Source organism: Archocentrus centrarchus, chromosome 4 (assembly GCF_007364275.1).
Source record: "Archocentrus centrarchus isolate MPI-CPG fArcCen1 chromosome 4, fArcCen1, whole genome shotgun sequence".
In the NCBI taxonomy this organism is placed as follows: Eukaryota; Metazoa; Chordata; class Actinopteri; order Cichliformes; family Cichlidae; genus Archocentrus; species Archocentrus centrarchus.
Genome location: NC_044349.1, coordinates 880,624 through 907,710, shown reverse-complemented (window position 1 = coordinate 907,710; position 27,087 = coordinate 880,624). Strand labels below are relative to the sequence as shown.

At 44.0% G+C, this 27,087-nt stretch overlaps 3 protein-coding genes across 6 annotated transcripts in view; 2 read left to right on the top strand and 1 right to left on the bottom strand.

Annotated features, from left to right (window-relative positions):
* Window positions 1-2,607: 2,607 nt before the first annotated feature.
* dipk1ab (divergent protein kinase domain 1Ab) lies at window positions 2,608-13,847 on the top strand. Its single transcript, XM_030727838.1, has 5 exons — window positions 2,608-2,897; window positions 11,953-12,087; window positions 12,179-12,286; window positions 12,363-12,536; window positions 12,616-13,847. The coding sequence occupies exons 1-5, from the start codon at window positions 2,844-2,846 to the stop codon at window positions 13,426-13,428; spliced, it is 1,284 nt and encodes a 427-aa protein (XP_030583698.1). The 5' UTR covers window positions 2,608-2,843; the 3' UTR covers window positions 13,429-13,847.
* A 221-nt stretch (window positions 13,848-14,068) lies between these two features.
* Window positions 14,069-20,580, bottom strand: rpl5b (ribosomal protein L5b). Its single transcript, XM_030727773.1, has 8 exons — window positions 20,482-20,580; window positions 19,908-19,977; window positions 19,715-19,830; window positions 18,343-18,477; window positions 17,928-18,130; window positions 15,532-15,709; window positions 14,401-14,489; window positions 14,069-14,229 (listed from the first exon to the last, which is right to left on the bottom strand). Exons 1-8 carry the CDS (start codon window positions 20,482-20,484, stop codon window positions 14,130-14,132), a joined length of 894 nt encoding a protein of 297 aa, XP_030583633.1. The 5' UTR covers window positions 20,485-20,580; the 3' UTR covers window positions 14,069-14,129.
* A 3,380-nt stretch (window positions 20,581-23,960) lies between these two features.
* The window catches only part of evi5b (ecotropic viral integration site 5b), a 38,163-nt gene continuing 35,036 nt past the window's right edge, over window positions 23,961-27,087 (top strand). For 3 of the 4 annotated variants that reach the window (XM_030727128.1, XM_030727127.1, XM_030727123.1), the window contains exon 1: window positions 24,964-25,233. The gene's annotated coding sequence lies outside the window, so the exon portion shown is untranslated. Of the gene's footprint in view, window positions 24,136-24,963; window positions 25,234-27,087 lie in introns of those variants that run through there. The other variant, XM_030727125.1, reaches the window with a different exon arrangement.

Sequence of the window (27,087 nt, the reverse complement as noted above, 5' to 3'; positions counted from 1 at the left end):
ATTGTTTTTAATGATCTATTTCACTTCAGCTCTTTCTATATTTTCTCCTCAGACGGACCAACAGCAGCTCACAGGCCGGTTGTACGACATATTTTGAACGCTGCTTCCATCACTGCAGGTAGACGGGCTGTCTGCAGCTCCCCACGGTCTGCTGATGGAGAACCACGTTGAGCCCATCAGAGATAAGAATACTTGCACACAACAGTTTTCATTTTTGTGCCCCATACGCTGCACAGCTGGTTTTATTAACACTAAATGCTGCAGCAGTTTCAGTCATGATGACCTTTAATTGGCCAAACCTGGAAATCACATTACACACCCGACATAAACTGTGCAAAAAAAATCGAATGTTTCTGTAAAGAGTCCGTCTACCAGCTCTTGTGCCATTAAAGCTGCCGTGTCTGACCAACTGCTGTGTTTTCATGCTCTGCAACACTTTTGTTTTTTCATGAAATGCAATCACAAAAATGTAAGACGGCTGTCTGTTTTGATGGATGATAATGCCTGTGCTGCACCTGCTAATGTGCCATTTAACTGAGTGTCCATTACCTTTTGCCGGGGCACTCCCTTGAGATCCAGATTTACAGTATCTCTGTACTAGATCCCAGAAGCAGAACTCTCATCTCACTGCAAAGTAAGGTACAGAGGAATGTGTTTGCTCTGCACCTGTTAATGCAACACCACTGCTTTATAATGTTTTCAGTGAAAGAAAATGCAGCGTATGTGCCAAATCTTCTGAAATATGGACCAAAACAAGGATGTGTCGGTCCATGATCCTACTCCGGCATTTCCTCTCCATCCTCTCCTCTGCTGATCCACGCCTCCCTCTGAGCTCTGAGACTGATCCCTGAGGAACTGTCACTTTCTCCGGGGAGACTGTGATAGTCTGCCAGGAATTATTTTCCATTTTTGTGCATTGTGTCTTGCTGTTTTGGGTTTTTTTGTTCTGTTTTGTTTTTACCAAACAAATCATTAAAAATCTGCCCTGAAGCCCTGAGAGTTTTGTGCTCCCCTGTATGGGTCATCTCATTTTTAAAGCTCCCTTTAGTTTGGAGCCTATCCCAGCTGACACAGAGCAAGAGGCAGGGTGCACCCTGGACAGGTTGCCGAAGAAACAGACAACCATTCACACCTATGGACAATTTAGAGTCACCACTTAACCTAACCCTGGTAACTGCATGTCTTAGGACTGTGGGAGGAAACCCACACAGACACGGGGAGAACATGCAAACTCCACACAGCGAGGGGTCCGGGCTAAGGTGGAATTGAACCCAGACCTTCTAGATCTCATTCTAGCTGTGAGGCAGCGGTGCTAACCACCACACCACCGTGCTGCCCTCAACTTTATTTATATAGCACCAAATCACAACAAACCTCAAGGCGCATTACATTGTAAGATAAAAATCGTACAGTAATACAGAGAAAACCCAACAGTCAAAACGACCCCCTATGAGCAGCACTTGGTGACAGTAGGAAGGAAAAACTCCCTTTAAACAGGAAGAAACAGAACCAGGCTCGGGGGGGGGGGTCATCTGCTGTGACCGGCTGGGCTGAGGGGAGAGGTTTCCACCTGAAGATGACATACTCCACCCTGACTAAAGTTGTTTTAAAAAATAAAATGTAAAGCTGTGCTATAATGTTGGAAGCTGGCAAACAAAAAAAGCAGCAACATTGAAAACGGACCAAACTTCAGTCAAAGGTCAGGACCAGATCCTAAAGTTAACATCCACACTGAAATCTTAGAGTGATTATTTTCTGAAGCATTTAAGTATCTGGTGTCTGGGACACCGTTAGCCTACGTGCTGTCATGTACACCCTGAGTTTCTAATACCTTAGCTTAAAGATATGCTGCATGTGAAGAGCCAGAGAGGCTGAGAATAACCACTTAAAAAACAATTAAAATGTCACTGCTTGTCCATCTGACTGAAGAACCACAGTTAACAAAGTCAAAATCATTCTGTATTAAATATGTCTTAATGAACGCAGGCTTAAAGCACTTCAGCACTGGCTTCACACAGACGTCCTTCTTCTATATACAGTCTATAGCTTTACAGGCTTTTCCCACTTAAAGAAATCATTTGGTTTATCTTCACTTCCATTTTCAATTTGTAAAAGCTCAAAAGTGTTTGAACTAAGCAACCAGATAATAACCTTTGTCTATGACACTGATGTTATTTATTAAGCTTTTATCAAGCTAAACATTTCAGGTTGTATTTAAATGCACATATAGATATATAAGGATATAAATCCTAATGACTGCTCCATGTATAATTTTCTGTTTCATCCCAAGCAGTAAAACAAGCCTAATGATACAAAGCATTCCAGTTAATGAGTCTGTTAATGAAAGAAGAAAATGGCAGAAGTAGAAAATCAACATTCAGTAGAAGCTTGCGCTGTCAGCGGTATGAAAGGATTTACCCTTTCATTAAACACATTAAATAAAATAATTATTCTGTGCCATATTAGCATTAAATAAAAAAGCTTACACCATCTGTCGCATGGCCTAATTTACAAAAACAGGACCAGAGCGTAACCAAACGGCCCGCCTTTGTCGAGGAAACGCAGGAAGGTTAGAAACCGGTGCGCATCCTCTTTCTGTAATTGGCCAAAACGCCCCCAGAAGTGCTCATAAACCAACATGAGTCTGACTTCGCTGCAGTGAGCGGCGCAGCTCAGTCCGCTCCTTCTCCCGGCGCCCAAACGCGCATCTGCCGACACTAATAATGATGATTTATATCTGGAAATTTTCCAGGGTCACTCCAACAGGCGTTGCCTGATACGAATGTGAAGTGCACGCCGAATTTATTGCTTCAGCAGCTGCTGTGAGATGTTCGGCGTTTGCCATGGCCAGAGGTCTGTTTCCATGGGGGCTCTTCAGGAAGCCTGTGTACATCCAGGTAAGGGAAATCCATCTTCGCTCTGATCTGAAGTCCAATTAGAAATCCGTCGATGAACGTTTGCATGCGCTCGGATGCTGCGGGGAGCCCGTGTGAGCGCCGCGCTCGACTACTGTTAAATATTTATTATTTAACCTTCACATTTCTCACGTGGATTTGGCGGTAATTTGCAGAATAATGTGTGGGCTTCTCACAGTGAGTCATAAAGTCACTTGATGCACGACGGCTCGACAGGACTCAACCATCCTCCTGATCCCCGTTACTGTAGCAACCACTTCCATGATGCATGTCGCTGATTGTCATCCATTCAAAAGAGGATTTTTTTAATGCTGCCAAAGTTTAAGATCACCTTTGATTATGTAAGTCATTCAAATATGGCACATAAATGTAATGTGGAGGAGTCGCCACATTTTAAAGGCTGCTTTACCTTCATTCAGCTGGATTGAACACTGCACAGGTTTCAATATAAAGTTATAGATTTCTACCTGATATAATAGTGCTCCTTATTTGAGAAGCCTTTTAAGAACATTATGTAATCATTCTCTGTGAGTGAAATTAGGTGAAGTCCACAGAGGCATTGTTCATAAGTAAAATTAAACTGGGGAAGCCCCTCAAGGACAGGTGGAGGTCTCAGGAAGCAAAATCCACAGATGGGTGGAGAGTCGACTTCAGCACGTTTCCCAGCTGGCTGAAGATGCTTCAGTGCCTCTCAGTGCTTCACTTCTCACTTCTTCTGTTGTAACTGCACTTTTTTTTTTCTAATTTAAGACATTTGCTTCTCTAATGCTGGATGGGCTGTTTTATCTCAGCAGCTGCTGGTGCGTGCTTCCTGTCGTCCCCATCCACGCTAGAAACAAAACTGTCAAGTGGAAGAAGGAAGAGACAGCCAGTCTCTAGGGACAGCCACCAGTATCGCTCGGTTTTCTAGGCCACTCTGGCCTTCCAGTGATGACTTAAGAAGTGTCATTCAGTCATCCTTTGAGAGAAGCTATTTCCACTGAACTAGTGAAATACTGATCAGCCCAGTAAGGCGGAAATTTTGGCCTTGTTCTGAGGCAGATAAAATGTGCATCAAATAATGTGTCTTTATGTCACAGTGAAGAGGAGGGTCATACACACAGCTTTAAGGTCAAATTGGTAAAAACATTTAGTGATCATTTAAACGTGACACGCTGCTGATATTATTATCACGACCTTTGAATTTGCGAGTCAGGAATTTTAAGATTTCAGTTTCTTTCTTTGTCCTATTGCTGTTTAAACATTTTTTTACAAAGAAATAGGACATTATCTTATTTTTTAATAAGATTATTTTTTAATTGCAATCCCCAACATTTTTTAAATAACTATAAGAGTATTAGTAATCTCAGCCCATCCATCCATCCATCTTCTTAACTGCTTACCCAGTTTAGGGTCACTGGGGGGCTGGAGCCTATCCCAGCTCTCACGGGGCAGGAGGCGGGGTACACCTGGACAGGTTGCCGGTTTATCGCAGGACTAACACAGAGAAAGTCACTCACATTCGCACCTTCAACCAATATAGCCACCAGCTACCTTAATGAATAGTTAAATCCTATTTTCTTAGTAGCGATTCATCAGAAAGAATGGAAATGAGGACTTTTCTGCACAGTATTTCGATGCTGTAGCGACAGCTTTGTGGTGTACGTGAGCCGACGGGTATGAACATTTAAGCTGGGTTAGGAGACAGTTTGATTTCAGTGATTATTTAATAGGTTTCATAGTTTTGATATAGCATGTTATGACTTCGGCATCAAATCTTATCTGCACATTACAAAAGATTTGAGAAGTGGCTCAGGTTTGTCCTGACAGGAAGTCATTGCAGAGTTTGCAGCATCGCTGCAAAGGAAATGCACCTGATGTTACAGAGCAACGCGTCTAACTTCATGACAGAGGAAACAACTGCTCATAAAGTAATGTTCGCGTTATTCTTGCCTTATTACTCAGTGTGAAAATGTGTGTTTGTGTATGCGTGGGGGTTGGAGGTGGTGTGTGTGTGTGTGTGTGAGACTGGAGAGGCTGTCTGCTGCCTGCTGCTGATGAGTCAGATCTTCATAGTGTCTGTGCAGACAGTGTGGCATCCTTCTGTCCTCAGAGAGAAGAAGTGGAGGAGCATGGCCGGCCTGTTTCTCATGCACCTTGATTTCACTGTTTTACCTGCATCTCTCTTTCTGAGCTGAATGTTGTCCCGCTTTTCTATTTGCCAGTGATATTAGACAAACTCTCCAGCCCTCTCCATCTTTTGTTTCTCTCCTCTCATGTCTTTCTCATCTCTGCACAGAAGCCCATTAAACAGCAGCCTCTCAGGGATAGCTTTATAATCATGCATAATGGATGAATAGTGTGCAGGCTGCAAAAACCAAGTGTCAGAGCAGTGATGGGGTGCTCGTGATCAGCTTAAATCTCCTCTCCGCTTCAACAGATCAACAGCAGGTGACCCTTTGTAATAGTACAGCATGTCCTCCATTCTTTGAATGTTATGTTCATGAAGCCTTCAGGACTAAATACAGAAGTGTTTCAGCAGAGCCGTGGGTTGGTTTGCAGGAAGGAGTTCAACCAGATGAAGATAGACTGTTTCTTTCCACCCACCTCAGCATATGGCCACAGCTCCCAGTCAGTCTCTAATTAATAGCTGTCACAGCAGCCACAATCAATATGGGCTCATTAGCCGTGTTTGTGTAACTCTCTCAGCTCGCAAAGGGTCAATACATGATGCAGCGCATAGAAAAGCATCAGCCATGTTTGAAATAAAAGCCGCAAAATATCGATTAGAGAAAGGCCGACCGTCTCTCTGTTTTCCCCGTGGAGTGATGTTTCCGTAATGTTTCTGCTGCTGATGAATTTCACCTACAGACGAACTGATGGGAGGTGCACGCAGCACTTGTGCGGTTGCTGCTGTTAAATTTGCTGTGGTTCTGCACGGTCAGATTTGTAAGTACATCAATCAATAGACAAAGCAGCAACAATCACATTCAAGCAGCAAGAACTAAATAGATTTCCTCTTTCTGTCAGGGCGCTTGAACGGTGATTTGTGCACCATTTTTTTAAACGTTATCAGACACATTGGAAAGATGTGTGAGGACCACGGCAGCAGGTGCTGTGGCAGAAAAAATGACAGATTATTTTAAAGCCTCAAAGAATCAATGAGGCCACAATCCCACTGATACTAGTGATATGGTTTAATGATCATTCTGTGGACGCATTTCTGCGAAAGCAGAAAATTCCTGCAATAATAAATTTAGCTTTCTTCATTCTGTCTGCGTCACAAAAATACTGCTCCATTATTTTCATATTAACAATGGATCAAATGAGTGTGCAGGATGAAAGCAGGCAGTGATGATGAATCAGCATCGAATTATCACCCACTGAACATTTACAGCTGAGGAAAAACTGGTTTTGATGGTTGGTTTGAGAAGGTGTTAACTTTAATGTGCAGGTTTGGTCCCACCGCTCTCATCGAGGTCTGTTTTCACAATCCCACTGAGGAACCAAGGCTGAGGAAGGAGGAGGCGAGGAGCCCCGCGCCTCTCCACCCTCCACGTTACATCTTGGTCCAGTATACTAAGGTCACAGGTCACTGTATCCCCACTGGAATTATTTCTGTCCACTTTACTCTCAGAGCCCTCAGCTTTCAGGCCCCTCTCTGGATTCAGGAGACAGACACTGTCCCTAGAGCTTATCGTTAGGGCTGGATCAGGTCAACATGCCACCATGTCATCAGCTGTTATCGTCTCTGCTGGAGTTTGTTTGGTCCTTGTGTCTCTATTTTTTCTCTTCTCTGTCTGCTCACCCTCCAGCCAGCCCCTCCCTGAGTCTGGTTCTGCTTCCTGGTAAAAGGGAGCTCTGCCTTCCCACTGGTGCCAAGTGGGGGTTATCTGATTGATAGGTCTTTAGCTTGAACTTTACAGATTTTACTAATAATGTGATGAACTTCTCAGTGTCCAATTTAAAGACTAAAACTACTCAAATAATCCCGCAGAGGTGTGAAAAAAAGGCGTGAACCTTTACAAAATGTTACTCTGATGGTTTAAAACTGCACAGAGATAGCTGGACATGCTTTATCACATTTTATTTACTGTGTCTCTACGGTTTATTGGTACAAATGATTTCACTCCGCAGTGTTGGATCGTCTGGCTGAGAACGCTCCGAGCCATAATCTGCCCGATCGGCACTGCCACATTTTTAACAGGCGCAATCATTCAACACACACGCGCACACACACACACACACACAGCTGATGCACCCTTACAGCTGTCCTCTTTTCAGTAACTTTATGAACGAGAGGTTCAGAGGACGTCTGTAAATTATAGCTACAGATACACAAACAAGCGCCGCACCAGCAGCTTGAAGGTTTTGTTCTGTTTCTGCATGTTTTATTGAATTATTGAATCTTTCTCTTTCCTCTCACTCTTCACTGTATGAGTGGGTAACTGAGGTGCTTCAGCAGCTTTAACTCTTACTTCCTTTCCTGTGTTTCTGCATCACTAACCAACAGCAGACACAGACAGAAGGCAGCTTTTATCAACATCTTGCATGCGATGTCATATTTAAGTCATTTCACACCATCCCCACCCACCCCCACTGTGAAAAGATCACTTTATATTACCATCACTGACAGCCCAAATTACATCAGCACTGCTGTCTCTCAGACACAAGGTCACAAGGTCGGCCCACTTTACTGTTTTCTAGCCCTTCAGTTACTCGCTCTGTGTTTCTTGTGTTTTTCAGTGCCCTCTGAGAAACATGAGCAAAATCAAAATAAAACATGTACTCAAGCTGCTTAAAGACACTGTTAGCATCCAGCCGGTGAGCGTGAAGGACCGTCTGAAACTCTAGAGAGAGTTGGTGGGAAACTAAAGAGCTTTTGCTGCTTCTGTGAGCTAAAGGAAAGAATGGGCTCCAAACCAGTGCTCACGTTGGATGCAACATATAATAATGGTCCAGTTGTGTGTTTGTAGCATGAAACGTTCAGGCGTCGTCCGCTCCTTTGTTCCTAATAACAGGGGGATTAAAGGTCGCTGCATGGAGAAAAATGAGTTTAGACGGCGACATATGGAGGCTGTCTGAAAGCTGAAGTTCTGCATTATCTGTGGTGGTGAAAGCAGAAAATAGATGGCGAAGCCATTTGGAAAGAGATAATAATCTACTTTCCAGTGCTGAAATCATCTCACATATTTGCCTTTTATTACACCGTTAAACTGTCCTACAACTGCTATTAAAGTATCACTGATAGGTCAAAAGAAAGAAGATGGATGGCAGAGCGCTACAGAAAGGAAAAAGAAGAGCGGGACACAGAGAGACTTACGCCAATAAATAAATTGGATCTGAAAGGGGCAGAGGGTGGAAGCAGGGGCTGTCCATCACTGCCAAGCACTGAGTGCACCAAGCTTTAATAGAGAAGGAAGTGCTAAAAAGTCTGTTTTTGTTCACTAATGTTCTCCATTTGGAAAAATGCCATTATAGATCTGAGTGAGTGTTTTATGAGCCAGGGGATTAAAAAGAAAATCAAAAGGCACAGTAATGAGTCTGGAGTCACTCTAAATGTTGCACACAGCAGCCCACAAACACCATTTACTGTTAATTACTGAGCACCTATTTAGAAGCAATTGCTTTAATGATGGACTCGCTGATACGACTCAGTTTAGAGCTGATTTGTATTCCTCTTGCAGGCGTGTTCTCTTACTAATAGACCAAATGACTCCTGCAAGCATGAATTAGAAGATCTCTTTATTTACTTATATCAGACATCACATCTGCAAACACACTTTTTAGACCCTTTCCAGGATCGTTCCCATTAAAAAGCATTTGTTAATAATGGTTCTGAGGTGAGCTTATTATTTCATGGTAGTACAATCTAATTTCTGCTTTATCTCCATGTTTGCAGGTATTCAGCTGTTTATTTCACAGCAGTGCTGAATCTGAATTTTAGCCTATTATAAGCAGCTGTGAAGCAATAAATGTATTTTTCTATTTGACTTTAAAGCTGTGGTAATTACTATAATGACTCTGAGTTTGTGGATTGTAAAAGGGAGTCATCCATTTACGCCTACATAATAATCACACGACCCGGCAGCTTTCAGCAGTATTTTTAGGCTCTTTGAGCTGATGGTATTTACATCCCTCAGCATTAGGGTGCCAGAGAGGAAGTCATTCGCAGCACTGTGAAAAAGTATTTCTTAGTTTTTTTGCATATTTGTCACATGTAAAAGTTTCAGATCATCAAACAAATGTTAATATTGGACAAAGCAAACGCAGGTAAATACAAATTTGAAATGATGATTTCATTTATTGAGGGAAGCTGCTCGCCCATCAGTTCGTGTCCTGAAGCAGCAGCACGATGATCAGAAACACAGCAGCGCGTCCACCTCTGAATGACTCCAAATGAAAAGTAAAAAAGAGGTTTTGGAGCGGCCGAGTCAAAGTGTGGACTTAAATCAGACTGAGATGCTTTGACCTTAAACGGGCCGTTCATGAGGGAAAACCCTCCGATGTGGCTCCAAGGAAGAGTGGGCCAAAATTCCTCCACAGTGATGTGAAAGACTCGCTGCCAGTTATCATTAATGCCTGACTGCGCTTCCTACGGCCAAGCGTAGCACAACCAGTTATCAGGTTTAGGGGGCAGTTGTGTTTCCACACAGAGCAGGTAGGCTCCCCCTAATAAATGAAATCATCATTTAAAAACTGCATTTTTTTATTTACTCAGGTTATCTTTATTTTAATATAAAAATCTGTTTGACGGTGTGAAAGATGTAAGTGTGACAAATACTTTAAAAATAAGAAATCAGGAAGGGGGCAGATACTTCTTCACAGCACTGTGTGTGAGGACGTGAGTGAGGTCAGCGAGACAGGGCGAGGTGTGTGGGAGGAGCAACAGATGGGTTCCAGGTGGGGGTGGGGTTACATCAGGGACGGCCCCTTCTCGTTTGCAGTGGTGATTGACAGGCAGGAAACATTTAAACTGGAAAAACAAAAATATAATAAAACCAGGAGAAGCTCTCCAATAATAGCACGTCTTAGAAAGAGATTTAAAGAGGCCACTGGCTCTGCTGCCCTCATTTCTTCACACAACTTGTTACCAAGTCTTGGAGCTCTGCCTCAAAGCCACCAAAAGCTTCAGATGAAAGCCCTCTGCCCCAGGATACACGGACTCTATGCAGTTAAGAGGTCAGATATTTACAATAGTGAGAGGACATGAAGAGCCTTAAAGGTACATTCAGTCATTTTTTGGAGGTCATTTAATGGAAAAAAATATATAAAATTTTAATTTCGCCAAAGAAATTCCTCCTCACCTCAGGCTTCATCTCCTGAGTCAGGGTTCAAACACAGGAAACGTGCATAAACATGTATTTAATTCCTCATATTGTCTCAGTTACTTAGAGGCAGATTAGTGCCTTTGGTCTCTGGACAGCTGAGGAGCTCCAGCTAACCAACAACCACAGCTAACATTATGGCGGCTAATGTGACGCTCGAGTGTCCTAAAAATCACTGTCCCTGATAAACAGCTTGATGACGTTCTCACATCATATGAGAGTTTATTATTCACTAAAGTTACATCCACTTCACAGACAGTTTCGCTAACAGCAGCTAACCGGCAGCGCTTTCCGACAGAAACGTTCAGGATGTCCTCAACGTGTCAGTATCGCTGTGATCGGACAGAAGTGAGCGTCACCGACTCATCGACTCGTATCAGGATCCTTTCACAAGGATTTACAGCGCGTCCCAGAGGGAATAAAGGTGGATGCTCCTCACCTGGCACTGAGGCAGATCCAGGTTCGGCCCAAACAGTGGTAGAAACACACCGACCGGCTGGGTCGTTATGGGGTACTTTAATGTTCTTGATCTGTCTCGCCTGACTCAAACATGTTTGTCCTTATCTTAGCTAATATTATGCACTTGAACTGGAAAAGGTAAGAACTCAGTTGACTGCAATCGACTGACATCTGGCAGTCATTTGCTCCCCCACACTCCCCCATCCGCTTACAGCCATTTAAGAATTACCAGTTAACCTAAAATGCATGTGCTGGACTGTGGGAGGAAGCCAGGGCACCGAGAGAAAACCTGCTAAACTAAGTTAAACTAAACTCAGCTAAACTAAGTGGATCAGAACCTGAGTGTCCCTCAGCAGGTGGAGGACAAAAACAGCAGTAAAACAACAAAGTGAAAGGTCAAAAGTCTTAATGAATGCTGATCTTGCTTCCTTTATGTCTGCTGATTGTGTAAACTGGTAATCTCAGTGAGGTGCTAGGTTTAAAGCTTGTTCTGCTGCCCCCAGGTGGCCAAAAATAAAATAACACACACACACACACACACACACACACACACAGCAGCACACTATCACAAAAGGCACAAACGACCACTGGGAACAATGTGGAGTTCAGCTCAGGCTCCTGAGCCAGGTCCCTAAATCAGTGATGTCAGCATTCATTAAAGAAATATGTGCCTACTGGCCTCACATTTATCAGGTTCATTATTTTTATTAATAATGATCAAGTTTTTTATTAATATGTCAAAGACCAAATAATTTATTCTCACATAACCTCAACACAATTTTCCCCTGCATCCATTATCTTATCCATTTATCCAAATCAGGGTTACAGTGGGCTGTTAGGGTGTGAGCAGGTACACCTTGGACAGGTCACCGTCTGTGGTTTTCCTAGAAGCACAGCGTGTGTTTAAGTTGTATGCGTTTCTGAGGTTTGGAGATACCTGGCAGGTGTTTCTTTAGAGACGGAAACAAGTCCCACCTTCAGTTTGTTATGGGATGGTTCCTGCACAGCCAAAGAGGACTTTGTAGTTATTCTCAGCACTGTGACTTCTGATCCTAATAAGCAAAGTGCAGGAAACACCTCGAAGGATGTTCAAATCTCCACTTGAATGCACGGCAGCATCCAGATATCAGCATGTGCTGCAGATGCAGTCGTTTAACGTAATAGAGGACGGATTCTTTTTGGAAGGCTGAAGTATACGAACTAAAAACAATAACTCTGTAGGCCTGTTTTTAAGCTGACATTCACTCTCAAAGTAAATGTGTTGCCAACAGGCCAGATTCTCCTACCTACACATGAAGTACCTGTTCTTCTCCTGGCTGGCGGTGTTCGTGGGCAGCTGGATAGTGTACGTGGAGTACTCGTCCTACACAGAGCTGTGTCGTGGGCATGAGTGCAAAAACTCAATAGTGAGCATTTTATCTTCCCATTATGCACCCATCCAGTCACATCTGTTTACATCACTGTGGTCATATTCATTATGAATTTCTGATTTTTCAGTGTGACAAATACAAGAAAGGGGTCATTGACGGCTCAGCCTGCAGCAGCCTGTGTGAGAAACAGACTCTCTACCTGAGAAAGTGCTACACTGCCAACCCCAACAGCCAGGTCAGCCCCCCCACCCCAAATTCAAACACCACTCTCCAGCCTGCTTGTTATTAATTTGGCTGCATCTTTATTTCAGGTTTACTCGGGGAGCTGGGGAGACCTGGAGGGTGTTATTAAGTGCCAGATGGAGGAGGCTCCTCATTACGATTTGGGAGGTGAACCCAGGAAGGAGGCTGCTGCAGCCTTCAACAAACCAACCAAGGGAACCTCGGTGGAAAAGTTCAGAGAGATGATCGTCGAGCACCTTAAGGTTAGAAAGGCAAACGCTGAACACTGTCGAGTCCTGTTTCAAAGCCTCAGATTCACTTTAAACCTCTACATTTCTTTAGGCCAAAGTCGGGGATCAGGCGAACCTCGCTGACCTGGCAACTCAAGTATTGTCGATTGCAGATGGCAATAAGGACAGCCACATCTCACTGCCAGAGGCTCGCTCCACATGGGCTCTGCTGCAGCTCAATGAATTCTTATTGGCTTTGGTCCTGCATGACAGAGAGCACACGCCCAAGTTACTGGGCTTCTGTGGAGACCTGTACGTCATGGAGAAGGTGCCACACGCTCCCTTGTATGGGATTAGTCTACCCTGGATCATTGAGATGTGGATCCCTGCCGGTCTGCGCCGCAGCATGGATCAGTGGTTCACCCCTTCCTGGCCACACAAAGCCAAGATCGCCATCGGACTGCTGGAGCTGGTCGAGGACATTTTCCACGGCACTTTTGGCAGCTTCCTCATGTGTGACGTGAGCGCCACCACTTTCGGCTACAACGACCGCCACGACTTGAAGGTGATGGATGCTCGTTACATCGTCCCTGAAGCCATCTTCCAAGAAGTCATCAGGCAGCAGCGCTGCGACGTGGATGAGGACTGCCTCTACGGGGCCGACTGCCTCACTTCCTGTGACCTTACCAAGCATCGCTGCACAACAGAGGTCACCAGGCCAAACTTAGCCAAAGCCTGTGACGCACTCAAGGACTACATTTTGAGGGGGGCGCCGTCTGACGTGCGCGAGGAGCTCGAGAAGCAGCTGTACGCTTGCATCGCGCTGAAAGGTTTAGCAGAACAGATGGAAATCGAACACTCGCTCATCCTGAACAACCTCAAGACTTTGCTGTGGAAGAAAATCTCTCACACTAAAGATTCCTAATAAAAAGGCAGGCGAGCATTGCACAACAGCACAAAGACCGACTCCTTCCCTTTAAATTCTTAATGGACAATCATTTTCACTGTGGAGACTAATATAATCCCGTTGTATTCGTGCATAACAGATGTATCTCGAGTTAGTACTACAGGAATGTCACTTTAATATCTACAATCATATACACAAGTGGACTCTGTTACGATTGACTGCAGTATACTGAGAAAGTGCAATTTTTTGAAACCAGGATGAAGATGAATAATAAATTTGACTTAACCTACATCATCGTTTGGGTAGCTCGTGTACTCCACGTGTCCTTCACTGATGAACAACACTGGAAACACAAAACTACACAAAGATCCAAATCAGTAACTTTTCCTGCAGAAACTATCAGCCATTTTTGTACCAGCTGGACTGAGTGTAACAGAAAGCTGCATAAGAAAACATGGGGGGGGGACTATTTCTCAGGGTTTCCAGTGCAGCGAAGATATCCAGTTCAAGAGTATTTTGAAAAAGCCCGCTTTTGCTTTTTTGACCATTTAGAGATTAACTCGAATCTTTATGAAAAGAAGTTATTTTTATATCAAAATGGTCTCAAGAGCCATCCGTCACAGCCACAGCAGTGTAAAAAAGTACACGAGAGGATCGATTCCTTTTCGATAGATTTATTAGAAGAAATTTCTGCATTAGGAACAAAGCAGACCAACGCCTCAGTCTGCAGCCTCCTGTTTCTGAGCCCGAAGGAAGCTGGCCTTCTTCTGGGCGACACGGTCCTTCCTCTGGGCCAGAGACAGCTTGGCACGGTTCCACCTTCACAGAAACACACAATTAGGATTTGCAGTTTAATTATGTCAGAGCTGCTGTGGCAAAACTAGTTCAAAGAGGCACCGGAGTCATGGTATTCCCTTTGGAGTAGCTTCGAGCTCAGACTGAGATTTCCCTCCAAATTCAGTCAGAAAAAACCAAAACAAATGTTCTCACCTCTTCTTCTTGACTTCTTTGGGAGGCTTCTTTTCATGGACTGGGTTCTCACGAATGGAGGCATGAGCCTTTTTGTACATCTCCTCAATCTGAAAGATGATCCCCAAAAATTACTTCACAGCTGACTCTGGATTCTACAACGTGCTGAAAGTACCCATGCTGCTTTGGCTCAAAGTGCCAACTGCACCCTCGTTCATGCGTCCTAAATCCCGCTCTTTTGTTTTAACAGCTGAACTGACTCCACTAAGTCGCTCAACAGACAAAAACAATCCGGAAAATGTTTTGTGCAAATGTTGAGACACACAGAGATCTGCTGTGACTGAGCTGGATTTGTACAGTACTTAGTGAACAGCGTAGCCTCAGGAAGTGACATGAAATCACTAAAAGGCTGAGAGAAGTGTTTAGAGCTGCATCTCGGGCCATTATCTCACATTAGGAAACATCAATATCCGTGTCACCGGGATTATGATGTTCAAGTTCATAATTACTTTGTGGACACCAGAGGGCCATCCCTCAGCACAGCCCATGTTAGACCTGGATTAACTGCAGTCACAGGCAGGGAACAGCCAGCATATTCCCAACAATAACCACACTGCTTTTGTGCCTTTATTTTGAAAGGACTTCCAGGACCTGCAGTGCAAACCTCAAAAAATTCAATAAATGTTAAATCATTATTTCCAAATGAGGCAACAATGGTAACTGAGCCTCTGGACCACTGATGTACGTACTGGAATATGGAAAAACTTCAGGTGGACACGTTTGTGTCAACACTCCTGCTAAAGCAAACTCAACATGCGCTGCAGCAGCTTCACATTAAAAGGGTTTAACTTCAGACTGATTCGTGGTGATGTGTTTTCACTGCAGTGATTTCTCAATGTGTTAGAAATAATGCAGGAATCACAGACGGGCCAATAATTCTGTGATATGCACGCTGCCCACATCTGCAGTTCCCACTGATACCCAACTGTGTCAAATGAACCTGAAGTCTTAAAGACTGCCAGCTTAAGTTTTGAATACACCTATAAATGAAAAACCTCCAACATCAGTCATATTAAAAACATCTTCCTGCTGTTTCTGTATCATGTACAACAGAGCAGGAAGGCAGTTTAATAAAGCACAGAGCGGACTTGCCGAATCAGGGGTGACTCCATTCTTGATGAAGCGGGAGAACTGTTTCTTGTAAGCATCCTCATCCTCCTCCATCAAGTAGCTCATGTACTCAGACACGTTGATGCCCATGATGTGCTTGCGGTGGACCTCAGCGTTGAACTCCTTGCTCTCTGTATCATACCCAGGGAAGCGCTTGGTGCTGCAGACAAAAGAAAAGTTTTGTAATAAGCAGAGTTCACCCAGACTAAAACCTGGGGATGTGCACGTCAGCCCTCCTCCACTCTCCAACGACTGGGCATCGATTTGGAAGATTTTGACACACTAGTTTTCCCAGAGTCCGCACTGGGCCCAACTCTCATCCCCAACAGTTTCAGGGGCTTTGTATGTCTCTACCATTTGTAGAGGAGGGTCTAATCCCTGCCCCGCGGACCGCCAGTAAGCATCAAACCCTAAAGGTGCATTAGTGGTGCATTACAGACCATCAGGCACAGGCGAAGACTGACCATTTCCAGACATAAAAATATGGATATTTTAAAATGGTGTGGTGTCCACACAGTGCAAACTAAATATATTTGCTGAGCTCAACTACTGAAATAAATCTGCTTAACAGCATGCTTTAAAAAAAACTGAGTATTTTAAATTTTATTAGAGATTTAAAAAATAAAACAAAAATCAGCGTCTGAAAATTATTTGTGTGCGTGCACAGGGAGGGGGTGGAGCTGTGTCTCATGAGCTACACAGACCGCAACAAAGTGCCAAAGTGGGAGCAGCTGTGTGGTGCAGCTTCAGGGTTCAGATACACTGAAGGTGGTGCACAGAGAGCCACGAGGAGTTTGGTCAACTGCAACCAGTGAAGGTACGTGGAGGATGTCGGCACCCTCGTCCTCTTACGCCTCATCTTTAGATTTATGAGCAGCTTCCAGCTGTTTGTGTGTAAAATAGGAAACTGCAGCTTATATGCTTAGACCCAGCAGGAGGTCAATAGTAACTCAATAACCGTGTGGTAACAGACTCAGTAACATAACTGGCTGAATAATGAACAGGTTAGTGGGAGCCTGACTGATTATTTCCATTTCCTGTTGTTTCACAGCAGAGCTCGCGCAGGGAGTCCCAACCCCATTTATTAATTATGTCCCTGTTTTTAAAAAAAATGACATTTCTACTGAAATGCGTGGACGTATACAAGTGATAAAGTCTCCTTTTATTGGTTTGTCCTCTTGTGGATGTAATGAGTTCTGTAAGTGGTTCAAACCTGTGTGTGTGTGTGTGAGTGTGTGTGTTTAAAGTAACATGATTCAGGGAAGACTGACACTCTGGGACACATGCTTTGTTGTTTGTTTTTTATAAATCTGTCATCTACAAAGAGTCATGTGACAGGAAGCAGCAGCTGACCTTTTCAAAATTCACAGCCTCTCTTTACACTGACAAGCTGATGGGCAGTTTAAAGGAAGGCAGCAGGCACACGACGAGATGCATGTTTACAACTGTCTCTCCGACAGCATACTCGTATTTGTCAATATGATCATTTCCACACCGAATACCATTTTCTATTTACATACGGGGGCGTTTCAACTTCTGCTCTCAGCTCCGTTGTTGACACTGCACAGCTGTGATTTCTCTCTAAACTAAAATAAAGTTGCGCATGAAATCAACCAGTTCCATGTTTTAATCGAGCTGCACGAGCCCAGAAATAATGTGAATCATCCTGATGCATGAACCAACTCGACCATTTCATTCATAAACAACTGCTTTACTACAGCGACCCGACCTGACTCGGAGCTATTCAATAATAACTTTATGACAGGGCGCCTACAGCCTTCACCTTCAAAGCGTTTCAGCGCAAATAAATTGGAAAAAAGCTGCATGCAAAGGCCTATTTCACAGCGGGCACTGAGGATGACGTTATTCTATCAAGTTTCCCCAGTTAGCACACACAATATAAAGACTCTGAAACTGAAGCAGCCACTAATGGCTGAGACTAGCCCAAATGCTTTACAACTCAACAGGAGGTCAAAGCGCCACGATGCTCGCGCCTTTATGTTTCCGCATTGATGGCATTTACAGACTTTACAGGTTTCCGAACCTTCAACCAGACCACCTTCTGTCATTACTTTAACGGAGGAAGTGTCTGCACATCCAAAGACCCAAAAAAAGCTGGTGCAAAAACACGTAAAAATATCTGCACACTGTTTTGTTCCAAGTCATTTAACCCTTAAAACATTTATGTAAAACATTATGGTATGGATGATCTCCCTTTCCTCAAAAGTTTAAATATTTTAAGAATTAAATTCCTGGAGCCAAAAACTGTTTTTGCAACAGGACGTCTTTGCTGCCCAGCACAGACATATTCTCACAGATCTGCCAAGCAGCACACGTCATCTCACCTGAGCGCGTGTTTTTGTGTGTGGGGCATTTACCTGTGTGGGATGGACAGGCCTCCATCCACAGCTCCCTTCAGGGCACCGAACACCTTGTTGCCTGTGGTGGTTCTAGCAAGCCCAGCATCCAGGTAGCAAGTGAAAGCTCCTGGCTGACCATCGATGCTCTCCACGTTGAACTCGTCACCGGTCACCTCGACCTGGCCTTCGTACACCTTATCCAGGCCAAACTTGTTCAGGAGCTGTGCACAGAAAACATCATTTGTTGGACATTCCTGGGTCACTGACTTATTTTGGTTTCCACCAGTTTGGCTATACAAAGCACAATTATCTGACCCAATTTCAGCAAAAGCTGAAAAGGCTGAAATTTGATTAAACGTTCTCCAAGAACTCTGGATTTCTCCACTAAAATCTGAGGTCAGTTTCCGGATGCAGGAGCAGGTTTGATACGTACTCTGCGGGCCAGCAGCAGACCAGTGCAGTAGGCTGCAGCGTAGTTTGTCAAACCCACAGTGACTCCATACTTTGGCAGCTCGTGTGAGTAGGCAGCACACACGATCATGTCACCCTCAATCTTGGCATAGGCGATCTGCAACACAAGCACAAGGAGACGATTTCACAGCACATTCACGTCACCGCCGACAGCTTTGACTACGGAGGGTTATTTATATCGTTTACGCGGATTCTAAAGCAGCTCTGGATGACGCTGCTGCACATCACAATGATTTAACACTTGATGCACCTTTGCCACTTTAATATTATTATTATTAGACTACTGCAGCTGACAAAAGATGGACAGACTCTGTATTAATATAAACTCCATCTGTACAGATGGAAACAAGTTAACTTCAGGGTGTGCGCTTGCAGTCAGTGTCACCTTCAACAAAGTTTGCATCTGTCAGAGCAATCAAGACTCACTGCGTGATTAATCGATATACCAGCACTGACTTTAATCAGCTTAAGTCTGTATTGTTGCTTGGCATTAAAGGCTGCCATGCTGCACCTGTGAGGTATGCACATACACAGCATTTTACACTTTGATTCTTCCGGGCATGAGGCTGTTTAAATGACCTGCAGACTAGCCAACGAGGCTGAAACGGCGTCCTTATCTCCTACACTGGTTACACCATGATGACAAAAACACAGCTGGATGCTGACGTTCTTTAACAGGCAGACCGTTTCTTACAAATTACAGACGAGCTTACTGCCGTGAAGAAATTAAATGTGTCTGTTTTTTAAAACATTTGCCTGAAACACTGTCAAACTGTTTAAGTCAATGCCACATATGATAACTACCATTACCAGAAGCTGTTTTTCAACAATGAACAAATGAGTACAGACAGAGCAGGGAGAGCAAGCAGGAAATGGTCTCGGGCGCCTTTTTGGTGGATGAGTCTCTCGATCATCCAAACGAGCTCCGGCGGTGACCGTACACCGCACGTTTGAGCCCGTCACATTAGCCTATGTGCAAATTCAGATTCATTTATTGCACGGTGAACATGTCTGGATTACGTTCCTGCCTCTGATGGCAGCATTACAACCCTTTACTGGTTTGATCAGTCAGATCACACTGACAAGAAGTGGGCCTCAGAGTGAGAGGTAAGCAGTCTGAGTCACCCTGTTTCTATTCTGAGGTTCCTGCTCGTCTCTCAATCAAGGACATTTAATTTTGCTCTAGTCAATAGAAACAAATCATAAAAATTCTTGAACCCAAATTTCATCTTGATAAGAAGTCTAACAACTTTTATTCTGGGACCATTTTCGAGCGCCTGCCGGTTATTCCGGTGTCCTGCAGTTGTAATAGTGCAGATGCAACAAATGCTTACCTGGCAGATGATGTCCCTGTTGGAGAAGCGGACAATCATCCGGTACTTGGGTGTGTTGTACTTGTTCTTGTCTTGAACGACCAGGCGCTTGCGAGCAAAGAAGTCAGTCTTGCCCTCTGCCAGACACAGAAATCATCAGTTACTAACAGAACACCAGGTGCAATAACCCAAACATGAGGTGAGCGTGCTTTACCTCTCCTCCTCCTGAATTTGACCTGGTACCTCTTAAAGTAGGCCTTGTTCTTCACCACTTTAACAAAACCCTGGAAGAAGAGAAGCACCGACTTAGCAGCAGGTACAAAAGCTTTGACATATCACAACTCCTCACTGGGACACTTGGAGACCGGTTTATAATGCTGCTGGGAACTAGACCGCCACTGTCAGACAGCAAAGTTACAGTCTGCTAACATCAGCTAGCTGAGCTAATGGAGACAGACGGGAGGAGTTAGCACAACTGCTAAGTAGGGCAGTCGATGAGCTAAAGGACCAAACGCAGGTTTAAAAATGGAAATGAAGGGGATGCGATCTAAAGGACCGGCCGGTCACACTTCAGTGTGAGCAGTTAAACATTTTCCAGACAACAGGAAGCAGTAACTTTGGGAAGGCAGCCTGTAGGCCACGTTTAAGCAGACCCGGGGAGGCACTGGCAAGACTGAATCTATCTTCATCTGAACACCAGCAACTTGTTTTCAAACACCTGACACTTCACAGCACAAGATGTACGCCTAATGTATGCATACAGGCAGGTATGTGGACGGATTACCAACCATTTTGCAGTCTTTTTGTCTCCTTATGAAGGAGCCCGGAGTCAAAGACTGGGGCTTGACTCCGCTGCACTGGAAAAAGGAAGATCGTCGTGCGCACGCTCAGTAAATACCGCGTCACAGGATGAGCTGCAGCGACGCCATGCCGCGTTGGATTCACAACACTGCCCCCTACCGAGCTGGGGAAGATATTCACCCACACAGGTGCTTCATTTCTCAGCCATTCCCACGCAAAATCATTCAGATTAGGAATAAGATCCCACCTGAACCCCTCAGAATCAGCTGTTTTTTTCTTTAAAATAACTTTACTATATTTAATAAAGTTATGTAAAACTTTACATTCATACTTTTGTACTGTAAGAATACATGCAAGAGTGAAAGGGAAAGTTTACAAGGTGGTAGTGAGACCTGCTGTGATGGATGGTGTGGAGACAGTGGCACTGACACAAAAACAGGAGGCCAAGCTGGAGGTGGCAGACCTGAAGGTGTTCAGATCTTCACTGGGAGTGAGCAGGGCCAGAGTGTGGAGACAAAGTTAGAGAGGCGAGGCTGAGGTTCGAACATGTGCAGAGGAGGATAGAGAATCGTGGATATGTTGGACAAATATGTTGACACTCCTGCCAGGCAGGAGGAAAAGAGGAAGACCTCAGAGAGAAGGATGCTAGGGGTGAGATGGAGGGGAGGATCTACTGTGGTGATACCTAAAGGGAGCAGCCAAAAAAAGAAGAAAACTGTAAAACTACGTAAGGATCGGTTTGTATCCCACTACCCTGAAAAGGATAAGAGGAAGAAAATGGATGGATGGATGGATGGATGGATGGATGGATGGATGGATGGAGATAATGCACTGAAGAAAACTTCAAAGTGCATTTGTGGTAAACCTTCAAGACCCACATCATCATGTAGGACAGATGGCTGTTTAAAACAAGACTCATTATACCTTACTAGCAAACCCCCTCCCTCCAGTCATTATAGCATGATGCCATGATAGATTACACTGTGGCACACCATTCTAATCTAACATTGGATTATAGTTAGTGGCACCACCTGTGAGTTGTAATGTCTGCTGTGGAAAATTTCTGTTGCTTAAACTTTAATTTCTCTTCTCAGGGAAACTTTAACCTTGTTTCTTTCACACCTGTGTTCAAAATGGGCGGAGACTATAAATGCATTTTGTCTCATAGCATTTTTCCATATCTGGCAGGACATAATTTGGTTCCTAAGGTTTAATTAACTGCAGGATCATTTGTTTTGGTGATGTTGTTACACGCTAACAAAAGAAAGCTAAAAATAGAAATGTTAATTGTGTTGAGTCTGCAGTAGCGGACTTAAATATGGAGCTCATATTTTGGCTGAAGGTCCTTAGAACGTCAACATTAGAGAAGATCTCGGTCCATTTTGCTCCTTATTTTTCACAATGACAAACTCTTTCTGTATTTTCTATAAAACACTTAATTCTTCTTTCACCTGCAGTACAACTGAGAGAATCTGATCCCATAGGTGGTGTTCATGCTTTAAAAAGATATGTAAAGAAATAAGCTGGTTCTGGCTGATCACAAGTGTAACCTCTTTTCAAAGAAACTGTTACAGATCAAGTGACACATGAGTCTTCTCAGTAATGTTCCTGGACAGGAAACATGCAGTGGAAATGAGACATTTCAATAGTTTCAGTTCTCAGTGAACAAAAAACAACAACAAAAAAAATGACAGCATGGCTGATTATTACTGACGGTTAGTGGAGACTTATATATTATAACATATCTGTTCAGTGCTAATTTATTCATGTGAGCAATGAACGTCACACAGAGAACATCATGAGTTATAAAGTGAGACGAGGTTCAGTGCCAGGACCGATACTTTTCACATTTTACACGCTTCCTTAATCAGTATTATTAGAAAATGCTGCAGAGCTGCACCAGTCATACCCAGCTTTTACCAGACACTTTATTAGGTACACTTAGCTAGTGCTGGATTGCACTGACTCTTCATGAATTCAGTGAGATTCAGATGATTTGACCTTTGTGACATGGTGTGTCATCCCCCTGGAAGCTATCAGGAGATGGCTACACCGCTGTCATAGAGGAATGGACATGGTCAGCAGCCATACTCAGGTACGTTGTGGCATTTGAACAATGCTCAGGTGGTGTTAAAGGACCCAAAGTGTGACCAGAAAATGTCTCCCACAAGATGATAACACTGCCACAGGAGGGGCACCCAGTGTGGTCTTCTGCTTCTTCGAGGTTTGATGTGTTGTGCATTCAGAGATGCTCTTCTTCCTTGGTTGTAACGACTGGTTATTTGACTTATTGTTGACTTCCTATCGGCCCAAAGCAGTCTGGGTATTCTCCTCTGACCTCTGACATCAACAGAGCAGTTTTGCTCAGAGAACTCACTGGATTTTTTTTCAGACTATTCTCTGTAAAGCCTGGAGCCCATCCTGCACCAACAAACATGCCTCGTTCTCTTAAATCGCCTCTCTTCTCCATTCTGATGTTCAGTTTGGACTTCAGCAGGTCATCTCGACCATGTCTACTTGCCTAAATGCACTGAGTTGCTGCCATGTGATTGACTGATTCCATATTTTCATTAAAGAGCAGCTCATCGTGTGTTACCAATAAAGTTGTCAGTGAGTGTTGTGCATAATGAAAAATAAATAAGAGGCATAACAGATCCAAATAAAGACCACACTGCATCCCAGTAGAGCCCATCTCTGTCTGAGTGAAAGCTTGCTCGAGACTGTTATTATGATGTGGTTCTATAATAATAAAAGGGAATTAACTGGAATTAAACTGACTATTTATTTTCTGTGCAATTAGGTGAACGCTCCATTTAATCTAAAAACTATTTGCCATCTTTGGCAGTGCGCTCTGAGTTGTGGTCAGCCTCATAATGACACGGCAGTGTGGATATTAATGATGTCTCCATCAGTAATATCAGGTAGGGCGGTGTGACTGCAAACAGCACCAGCAGAGTCACACTCCGCTGATGAGGTCAAATCCATACCTGATGATCCTTCTGTGCAATTATTTGGTGCTTCACCAATTATTACTGTGAAATATTATAAAGACAGAGCTATTCTTAGAAAAGCCGTCCCACTTCTTCATCTATTTTAAGGCCTCTGTGACGCAACTGTTTCGTCATAATCCAGATATTTATGCCTGATGGGCTGGGGTGTGATTGTTGACAGTGTGAGGCCTGCGTTCACTGTGGTGTTGCCAAGTCTAACCTCCAATGTGAGCTGCTTTTCAGCCACTTCCATAAAGGGAGGCGTGTCCAGCCTGCCAACAAAAGGCATGCGTCACTGCTCTCGCCTAAAACCTGAAAAGTAGGGTTGGTGAATGTATGGTATGTGATTCCAGGTAGTCAGCGGAGTCCCATTTTCACGAGAGCAAATGATTATTTCATTCTGAGCTACGTAAAGCTATAGAGACGGCGCGTTCAGTGAGGCTGTTACAGATGTTTTTCACTTCTTATTTCTGGATACGTTGAAGGAGTTTGTGAAGGTTTAAATCAAAGTTTTTCTGGGCTGATTTATGGTATTATATTCTGCCTTCGCAATGAAGATAACATGGATTAACTGAAATCCATAAGGACCAAAGTGTTTGCACCGCCATCTGATCTAACAGAAGTATTTTTTTTCTCAGCAATGAATTTCAGGTAATGTGTAGGACTCTTTAATTTGGCCATTCAGATTTTTTTATATTGTAAGGATGCGCTCATTGTAAATTACAAACTGCTGAAAAACTGTCATGAAGTGAGGTGATATCGTGTCCTTGGCAAAAGGAACAAGCCTAATTTGAACACATGTAAGAGGTTCACTTTTTATATTCTGCTTCCTGAATGCTGTATGAATTCATGTTCTGATACTTTGAAGCAGGATTTTTTTTTAATTACTTGAGCAGGACCGAGACAAAGATCTGTCATGTTTATCTGCACAGTCTTTGATAACTGAATTGTTTACAAGTATTGAGATTCTGAAAGTGTCATATCTGTATTTTTAAAATAGGTTACAACTTCTCACCCAGAAGCAGCTTATAAAACTTACTAATGAAACCTAATTAATTTCCTAATCATCTTTTGAGCAGTACATTTCCCATCATGTGAAAAACTTCCTTGGCAAACAGGTTTAAGGTGTCACTTTAGTTGTGTTTGACTTGTTTGCTTTGCCATTGAGCGTAATGATAAAGAGAAAAGTAGTGAAGGCCACAGGTACAGCCACAGGTGCAGCTGAATTAAATGCCAGTAATAGCTTTGTGGTGACATATCACAGTTAATCACCCCAATAACATAAGCTGTTCACAAAGCACAGGGAAGAAAAGAGAACTGAATTCCAGCTTGTTTCCTTATAAATAAATGTGTTTCCCTTATGTAAAGAAATGACGTCTCCTCTTTATGAATGAAGTATTTGAAGTGCAGTTGCGCAGTTGGGACGCTAGGTGTCAGTATTGTTCCGGGTCGGGGCGTGCTCGGTGCGGTGTAAACAGTCGGTAGGCCGCCGCCGTCGGTCCCAGCTCCGCAGATATTTGTGTACACGTATCACGGCTGCCTGGGCTGGACCGAAGAGTCAATGGGAACGAGCTAACTTATCGCTGGCTAGCTTTCAAGTGGAAACCGATCTCGGCTTTCTTGGGTAACATTTATGTACTCGGCTGAAGTGAGTGAAAAGCTGCCGTTTTCTCATAGTAGCGGGACTAGCACACTTTCGTGCATGGGAAACAGGCGACGTCTGCTGCGGGTGGCTAAAAACGCTTCAAGGTAAAGGATGTTCTTGCTATGTTCGGGCTCTGTCTAAATACTGGAACTAGCACAAACTCGTAAAAATCTTAGTTATCACTCTTGATTGTTAAAGTGAACGGTGTGACATTACTTTTAAGTAAAGTCGGTTGTCGTTACTTAACACAAACACCGCGGGTTAGTATTAGCATGTATCGCGGCTTGTTGGTGCTGTCGCTTGTGTTAAATGCTTGCTGCTGATCTCCTAACTACTTTAGAAAGGACTCCGGCTATCGCCTGGAACAAAAACACATCATTCAGTATGCAGTGTCTATTTTGTTTCTTGCAGGGTAATGCCGATAAAACACATTTATTCAACATGTAACTCCGCTGTAGTCTTGCCCAGTGCGTCGACTTTAGAGCTTTCTGGAAGACAGTGTTCATACTGTTGCATTTGATGTTAAATCTCCATCTGAGCTCACACGAGCAGCGAGCCATAAAAGGAACGAGGAGTTCAGCGTCTAATGCGGCTGCCCTCTGTTTACTGCCCGGACACCAACGTGTTTCTGATAGGTGAACAGTGTTATGTGTGTGTCAGTGGACTAAGTAAAGGATTTAAAGTGCTCAGCAGCAGAGTCGGCTCTGTTGCAGCTAAGCATATCTGCAAGTCAGGCTGCAGGGAAGTGACTTGCAAGTTGCAAAAACAGCTCAGAGACACAGCGGACAGTTAGCCCCCCAGAAGTTATTATAGCAGGAGGAAACATCATTAGGATGTATTCAGCTATTCTGTAAGTCATGTAACTGATCTAAATACATAATATTGCCAGACTAGTGACCTAAAACTGTGCATATTATTGCTGGGGTAATGCTGATGGATATCTGTTTCAGCTTTATATAGAAAGCTTTATATAGAGACCCCAACGATCAGACGTGCCCTGTGAGCAGCACTTGGTCGTGGTGGGGAGGAAGAACTCTCTTTTAACAGGAAGATTTCTCCAGCAGACCCCGGATCAGGCAGGATTACTGTTTGGAGGCTGAGGGAAGGAGAAGACAAAAGCTGCTAATGTCTTTCAGCTCTTCATATCACTGTCTGAGCATTTGGCCAGCGCAAAATCGATGTAACGCAGCAGCTAAATATCGGCCAGCGATGTGGTCAGTGCCATTTTATCCGCCAGTATACAGATATCAGTCAGCAGGGGCAGTATCAACCAGTATTATTTGTCAGGTCATAATCCCGTGCAGCTCTTACACAAGCCTCTTTCCCACCAACAGGGTTCCGGAGCCGGAGCCGTGAATTGAACCGTTAGGCGGGTTTTCCACCGCCGAAGCACTCGGTGCTCGGCCGAAAAACGGGTTCAATTCCGGCCCCGCAAACTAGCTGGTCTGGAACCAGGAACCCGTGCCGAAAGCGTGCAGAAGGGCGTGACTCTGCCGTCTCAACATCCAGTTTTCTACCATATTACATGTGTATTACATGAGAAAAGCGAAGCTTTGAATTAGGTTGGGCTCTAAGGCTGAACTCGCTGCTTTGTATCAGTTCCTATCACAGATAAAAGGACACAAAGTGCGTACTTGTCGTCTTGCTCTAATCGCTGTCTGTGTTTCCCTCTGTGCTGCACACAGATGCTGCAGTAGTTTGGTTTGGACCCTAAAACGTATCTGCAGCACAGAAAGGGGAGCGTGTTCTCCCACGTCCGTGTCCAGACGAAGACCCGCCCACACTCATACGTAAAGGAGCAGTTCACAGAAACGCGGTGGGAACGCGGGCCCGTTCTTAAGCGTTTGGCCGGTTCATTGGGATCGGCACGGGAACTTGCTCCGGCTCCGGAACCTCGGCGGTGGGAAAGTAGCAGTAGTGAGGTAAACTGTCAGTGCTTCTAACTAGGGCTGCAACTA